At 39.7% G+C, this 7176-nt stretch overlaps 2 protein-coding genes across 2 annotated transcripts; both read left to right on the top strand.

Moving 5' to 3' along the window:
* The first annotated feature begins 2535 nt into the window (after nucleotides 1–2535).
* Nucleotides 2536–3770, top strand: LOC115214486 (uncharacterized protein K02A2.6-like). Its single transcript, XM_029783684.2, has one exon. The coding sequence runs from the start codon at nucleotides 2536–2538 to the stop codon at nucleotides 3406–3408; it is 873 nt and encodes a 290-aa protein (XP_029639544.1). The 3' UTR covers nucleotides 3409–3770.
* LOC115214485 (uncharacterized protein K02A2.6-like) lies at nucleotides 3585–5346 on the top strand. Its single transcript, XM_029783683.1, has 2 exons — nucleotides 3585–3711; nucleotides 4514–5346. The coding sequence occupies exons 1-2, from the start codon at nucleotides 3585–3587 to the stop codon at nucleotides 5344–5346; spliced, it is 960 nt and encodes a 319-aa protein (XP_029639543.1).
* The last annotated feature ends 1830 nt before the right edge of the window (nucleotides 5347–7176 follow it).

The following is a 7176-nucleotide window of genomic DNA, read 5'->3' as shown; positions in this document are numbered from 1 at the left end:
TGTTTTCTTTCCTCCTTCCATGCTTGTTTACCTTTGGTAGGCAACATCCTCTCCTCTCCAACATGGACTGATTCCAACAGGGAGATGGATGAAGCTATGTCACAATGAAGAAGAGCTGGGTTTGTCAGTTCTGGTTACAGTGGCAGATAGACGGAAACAGAGAGTGTGGGACAATCTGCACTCAGATCAGTTTTCAAGGTGTCGCCTACTTTCAGCTAGTGCAAAATTCTCAGGGGACCGGATTGATGCCCTGCCTGTGGCCAACATCAGAGTTCTACTCACTCTAGATGAGCTCTGCATCTCCATCACACTGAGAGTGAGAGATGACTTCTGTAGGGGACTGAGATTCCACTGTGGTAGGCCCCTTGACCCCACAGGTCTTCATAGTCTGTCGTAGTTTGTCACACCAAACTAAACCTAATCATTAAGCGAGCCCTGGCTCAGATTAATATCCCCTCAGTTCTGGAGCCATCGGGGTTATCCAGAAGTGATGAAAAGAGACCAGGTGGTCTTAGCCTCTGTCCCTGGGTTAGAGGTAGGCACCTCATTTGGGACACCACAGTCTTTGATTCCTTTGCTCCCTCCCACATCCTGGATGCTGGAGTTAACGGGAGAGTCACTGCTTCCATAGCCGAGCAGAAAACTCTGAAGTATCGAGACCTGACAGTGAACTCTCTCTTCCAATCTGTGGTGCTTGAGATGCTCAAAGGGGCTGGACCACTAACCGCAAAGTTCTTGTCAATGTTGGCAGCTTGCCTCACCGAGGTATCACATGATGTTCATGAGGGCACTTGACTTCCCCAATGCCTTAGCCTCACCATCACCCATGGTAATGCTCCGAGTGTGCTGGCTTGCTTTACGCACCTTGTGGTGTGCAACCAGTTGCTGTGATAAAAAAATTTTTTTTGATTCCCCACAAATGGTTTCAATACAGTTTTTTAACAGAAAGATTTGGAAGAATTAGATGAAAGTTCTCCAGTATTTTCTTCCATGTAAATAAATGTTTATGCCCATTTAGAAATTTGCCAGCAAAATTTTATAAAATGACAATGTTCTAAAAGATGTACATGTTTATATGTTATATTTGAAAATAAAAATTTTTTAACTCTAAAGGAAAAAATGTATATGAGTTTTGTTCTTTTAACTTTGAAGTTTTGTCAGGTGAATACAAGTCCCTCGTTCAAGAACCTGTTTATAAGTAGAAATGTTTATTTACATTTAATATGAAGGCCATATATTTTAAAAGGAGCAGGAAATAGGTTTGTAATCATATAGTACCCTGTTTAAATATGCTACAATGAAGTGAGATAGATTTATAAGTGGACAGGTAAGTCTCATGAGCAACATTGTCTCCTCTCCAACATAAACCAATTCCAACAGAGAGTTGGATGAAGTTCTCCAACACTGGAGTGAATTGGGCCTGTCTGCTCCTGAGAAGGTGGAGGACTGTCAGAGTCAGAGAGCATAAGGACAACATACAAGGGTTGTATAAAACCATCAAAAGCTTGTTTATTTTTATGTTTTTGATTTATTATTAGTGTTGCTTAATATGTTTTACTAAAATTGCTGTTTCTTTTCAGATATCATCAGAAAAAGGTAATTAAAATTCATTAAAAAGACAGATCTGTCAGACTTTCAAAGAGGTCAAATTGTTGGTGCTCGTATGGAAAGCACTAGCATAATGAAAACAGCCAAAATGTTTGGTGCATCAAGAAGTACTGTCTCGAAAGTAATGTGTTATGTGGACGCCCCCAGACGATGAAGTAGGCTAGCCCAATATGTAGATATAGAGGGAGAAGCTTAGACGTCAGTAGCACCAAAGAGCAGAGTAAGAGAGTTGAGTAGAGGTCATCCGGACCTGCAACATAACAGTGGCAATGAAGATTTTGTAGCTCACGCAGCCACTGTGTACACTGTGTAGTATTGCAATATAACAGTGGTTAATAAGGCTTGCGAAAGGTTTAAGCTGGAAGAATTAACACCAGATATGTTCAAGTGCCTAATATTCATTAAAGGGTTTGTGGCAACGGAAGATGCGGAAATTAGAAAAAGAATATTATCAAAGTTGAATCAAGATGTGAAACTCACTTTGTAGAATGTGGCTGAGGAATGCCAACAAATAATAAACCTTCGAGATGATACAAGAAAGATAGAAGACAAGAATAATAATATACAAATGTGTAAAGAAAGTACAGAAAGAAGGTAAAATTTAAATTCAAAACGGTGCTATGGTTGCGGAGATCAACATTTGAGGAAAGATTGCTCCTTTAAAGATAAAACCTGTTTTAAGTATGGTAAAATTGGACATATACAGACAAAATGCCGGTCAAAGAAAATGGTAAAACAGAAGAAAGACAACTCAACACCAAAATGCAATTAGATACTGGTTCAGATGTATCGATAATAAATACGGCAGCATGGAGTAAGATAGGCAAGCCGTTGTATAAAAACACTACTAGGATAGCCTGTGGTGTGTCAGGGGAATGAGTTCAATTCTTGGGAGAAATTTCTCCAGAAATAAAACTTAAAAACAGGATGTGGAAATGTAAACTAATGGTATCTAAGAATACAATGAATCTGTTCGGGACAGATTTAATGGAAGGATTCAACCTGTGGGATCTATCACTGAATACATTATGTAACAAGGTGAATGTGTCACAGTCCATGTTAGAGAAAGCATCGGAAAAAATGAAATTAAAACTGGAAAAGATGTACCCTGATATTTTTTCGAAAGAGCTCGGTATGTGTAAAAAAATTAAAGTAAAATTTGAGTTGAAAGAAAGTGCGGTACCAGTGTTCAAACCGAAAAGGAATGTACCTTTTGCGGCATTAAATCAAGTTGAGAAGGAATTAAAAAGATTGGAAGACATGGAAGTAATTGAAAAAGTAGACTACTCTGAGTGGGCGGCTCCTACTGTATATATAAAAAAGAAGAACAACGAAGTAAGAGTATGTGTGGACTTCTCAACTGGTCTTAATGATTGTTTAAAAAATTACAATTATCCGCTTCCAAACCCAGAAGAAATATTTGCTAAGCGCAATGGTGGGAAAAAATTTTCCAAGCTGGATTTGTCAGAGACCTACCTCCAATTACTGGTAGATGAAGAATGTGCTAAAGTATTAACAATCAATACTCATAAAGGTCTGAACCGTTTCAAAAGATTACCATTTGGGGTAAAGGTCACCCCAGCAATATTTCAGCAAGTAATGGATACTATGCTAGCAGATTGTGAGTTCGCGGTCTCATACTTGGATGACATATTGATCAAAAGTGAATCAAGGGACCAACATATTGAACATATAGAAGAGGTTTTCAAACAAATATGTGAGTACGGGTTCAAAGTAAGGGAGGATAAATGTGAATTTTTTCTTGACAAAAACAAAGTACTTAGGACAGGTGATCGATGAAAACGGATGAAAACCGGACCCATCTAGGATCGACGCGATAAAAAAAAAATGCCTGCTCCCACTAACAAAACAACACTACAAGCATTCTTAGGTTTGGTAAGTTATTACCAGTTGTACATACTTAAAATGTATGAGCTAAGAGCTCCATTGAATCAGTTGCTAAAGAAGGACTCAAAATGGAGCTGGACAAACGAATGTCAGAAATCATTCGAGGAATTAAAAAGCGGTTAACATCAGAGTTATCATTAACTCATTTTGACCCAAACCTGAAAATAATTGTGGCATCGGATGCCAGTGAATATGGTGAGCTGTGATTTTGCATAAATTTGATGATGGTAAAATCAAAGCTATTGCACATGCACCGGGAGTTCTATTACCAGTGGAAAGAAACTACAGCCAGATTGAAAAAGAGGTGTTATCATTAATCTTCGCAGTAAAAAAATTCCATAAATTCTTACATGGGAGGAAGTTTACACTGCAAACGGATCACCGACTGTTATTGTCTATTTTTGGTTTGAAAAAGGGTATCTCAATGCACTCAGCAAACCGCTTACAGCACTGGGGGACTACTCTGTTGAACTACAATTTCCAGATGGAGTTTTTGCTATCAATGAAAATGGGACACGCAGATGGGTTGTCTAGGCTGATTCCAAAATATTAGGAACCTTTTGAAGACACAGTGATTGCATCGTTAAAACTAGAAATAGAACTGGAGAACATTTTGTGTAATGTAGTATGTGATTTGCTGGTAATGCTGGAAGAAATTAAATTGAAATCGAAAAATGATAGGTTCATAAATAAGATTTTTAAAATGTTTAGTAACACAAAAAATATAAATGAGCGGGACGCAGGTTCAAAGCACTATTCAGTATGTGATGAGGTATTATTATATGCACAAAAGACTTTCATGTAGGACATTCAGGGATTGTCCGGATGAAGAGCCTTATGAGAAGTTACGTTTATTGGCCGAATATGGAAAAGCAAATTGAGAGACTGGTAAAACAGTGTAGGGGATGCGCTATGGCAGCAAAGGCGCCCCCAGTGCAGATTCAGCTGTGACCAAAAACGGATTTGGCATGGTCTAGACTTGATGTGGGTTTCGCAGGACCAATAAATTACTCTCATTATATCATTGTGGTGGATAGCTATTCCAAATGGCCTGAAGTGTGTAAATGTTCAAGGTCAACCACAAGTGTGACTATTGACTTCTTGGAAGAACTGTTCACTTGTTATGGAGTCCCAGATACAATTGTGTCAGATAATGATACACAATTTATGGCGAAGGAGTTTGAAAGATTCTGTAAGTCAGTTCAGATGAATCATGTGTTAACTCCGCCATACCATCCAAGGTCAAATGGGTTAGCGGAAAGATTCATCGACACATTCAAGAGAGCCTTAAGGAAGACCAGACAGGAAATCCTTGAAGATACAAATATGACAAAGTTTTTGCAGGTATATAGAATAACACCAAATCCAAATGCAGAGTCGGGTAGGTCACCCACAGATTTGATGTTTTCCAGAAAAAATTGTTCTATTTTTGACAAATGGTTGCCGAGTAGGAAACAGAAAATAGAAAATATGGGAAGAAAAACGAATTTTTTTAACACAGGTGACAAAGTGTATTTTAAAATATATAGTAATGGAAAACAGGACTGGGAAGAAGGAAATATAACTGGACGTCTGGGTAACGTGATGTACATGGTAAAAGGACCAAAATATGAACACAGAAGGCATTTAAACCAATCAAAAAAAAGACATACCAAAAACCAAGGGAGGCAAGAAGAACCAATGGATTTATGGTATGATTTGTTCCAGGTCCCAGAACCACAAGCAAAAGCAGAACCAACATGTAGGTTGAACAAGAAGAGAAAACCTACAGAAATGATGGAAATTAACGCTAAGAGAAAAAGATATGCCAGTTTCTCACTGAAGAAATAAAATTGATAGATTCAGGTTTAAAAAACTCAAAAGGGGGAGGTGTTGTGTGGACGCCCCAGACGATGAAGTAGGCTAGCCCAATACGTAGATATAGAGGGAGAAGCCTGGACATCAGTAGCACAGAAGAGCAGAGTAAGAGAGTTGAGTAGCAGTCGGGAGTTGAGTGGAGGTCATCCGGACCTGCAACATAACATAATGACAGCTTTTGAGAAAGAGGAAAAACCTTCTCGCTGAAACAAAACTCCGGAAGACAACCAAAACATTCACATAGGGACTGTCGGACTCTAACGTGAATTGTTAGAAAGGATCGCAAAAGTACAGCTCCTAAAATTACTGCACAGCTTAATGACCACTTTGAGAATCCAGTTTCCACAAAACTGTTTGCCGGGAGCTGCACAAAGCCAGATTTCATGGGAGGGCTGCAATCAGAAAGCCACTACTTTCAAAAACAAACATTGCAGAGCATTTAGAGTGGAGAATAAAGCCTACAGAACTGGTCCCTAGAGATGTGGAAGAATGTTATTTTCTCAGATGAATCATCCTTTACCTTATTTCCGACCACTGGCTGAGTATATGTGTGGAGACAGCCAAAAGAAGCATTTGACCTAGACTGCTTTCTTCCAACTGTTAAACATGGAGGATGATCTGGGAGAGCTATATCTTGGAAATCTGCTGGCCTAATGGTTTCCATTCATGGCAGAATTAATAGTGAAGACTATTTAAGCATTTTATCTGATCAAATCGATCCTATGGTTGCAAAACTGTTTCCGGAAGGAAACACAATCTTTCAGGATGATAATGCACCAATTCACACAGCTAAAGTTGTTACTAATGGCATGAGGAACATTCTAGTGAAGTTGAACATCTTATCTGGCCACCACAGTCCCCAGATCTCAAAACTATTGAACATTTATGGTGCATTTTAGAAAAACAAGTAAGAAGTCGATATCCTCCGCCATCATCATTACAAGAACTGGAAACTGTTTTAGCCGAAGAATGGACAAAAATTCCTTTGGGAACAATTCAAACTTTGTACGTCCATACCTCATAGAATTTAAGCTGCATTTACTGCCAAAGGCGGTCCTACCCCATATTAAAATAAGTTTGTTTTAAATTTTAAGGTGTTTCCATTATTTTGTCCAACCCCTGTAATTTCAAAGGCTACCTTTGACTCCCTCTTCATCCAGTTGGACCAGTTTCCAAGGTGCTGCTTACTGTCTGCTAGTGCCAAATACTTAGGTGAGTGGGTTGGTGCCATTCCTGTGGCTAACATTGGTGGCCAACTCAGCTTTGACAAGCTGCGTGTCTCCATTGCCCCCAGAGTAGGAACAGATGTCTGCATAGGTTTGAGCTCTCATTATGGCAAGTTGTTTGACTCCACAAGCCTCCATAATCTTCCTTGCCACCTGAATGCTGGTTGCTTTGCACATCACATGGAGTTGAACCTTATGCTCAAGAGGAGCTTGGCCTGGGCAAACATCCCCTCCATCTTGGAACCATCTGTGTTGTCCAGATATGATGGGAAAAGACCTGACAGCCTCACCATGTGCCACTGGTTGAGAGGCAGATGCCTTGTCTGAGACATCACAGTTAGCAACTTCTTTGCTTCTTCTCACATCCCGGATGCTGTGACCAGAGCAAGATCCACAGCTTCTGCGGCCGAGCGGAACAAAATCCTGAAGTACCGCAATCTGTTGGCCAACTACATTTTCCATCCTGTAGCATTTGAAATGTTTGGTGGGGTCAGACCACTGACTGTGAGATTCCTGTCTTCACTGGCAGCTTGTCTAGCAGAGGTAACTGGTGAAGCTCATGAGGATGCTTGGCTGT

Source organism: Octopus sinensis, linkage group LG7, assembly GCF_006345805.1.
Source record: "Octopus sinensis linkage group LG7, ASM634580v1, whole genome shotgun sequence".
NCBI lineage: Eukaryota > Metazoa > Mollusca > Cephalopoda > Octopoda > Octopodidae > Octopus > Octopus sinensis.
This window is presented reverse-complemented; position numbering and strand designations above follow the sequence as displayed.

Bases quoted from the DNA above. Each gene is read 5' to 3' on its own strand.
- LOC115214485 (XM_029783683.1), top strand. From the start codon at position 3,585: ATGGAGCTGGACAAACGAATGTCAGAAATCATTCGAGGAATTAAAAAG. The intron at 3,712-4,513 runs GTGAGCTGTGAT...TGGGTTTCGCAG, and splicing joins ATCGGATGCCAGTGAATATG to GACCAATAAATTACTCTCAT.
- LOC115214486 (XM_029783684.2), top strand. From the start codon at position 2,536: ATGTGGAAATGTAAACTAATGGTATCTAAGAATACAATGAATCTGTTC.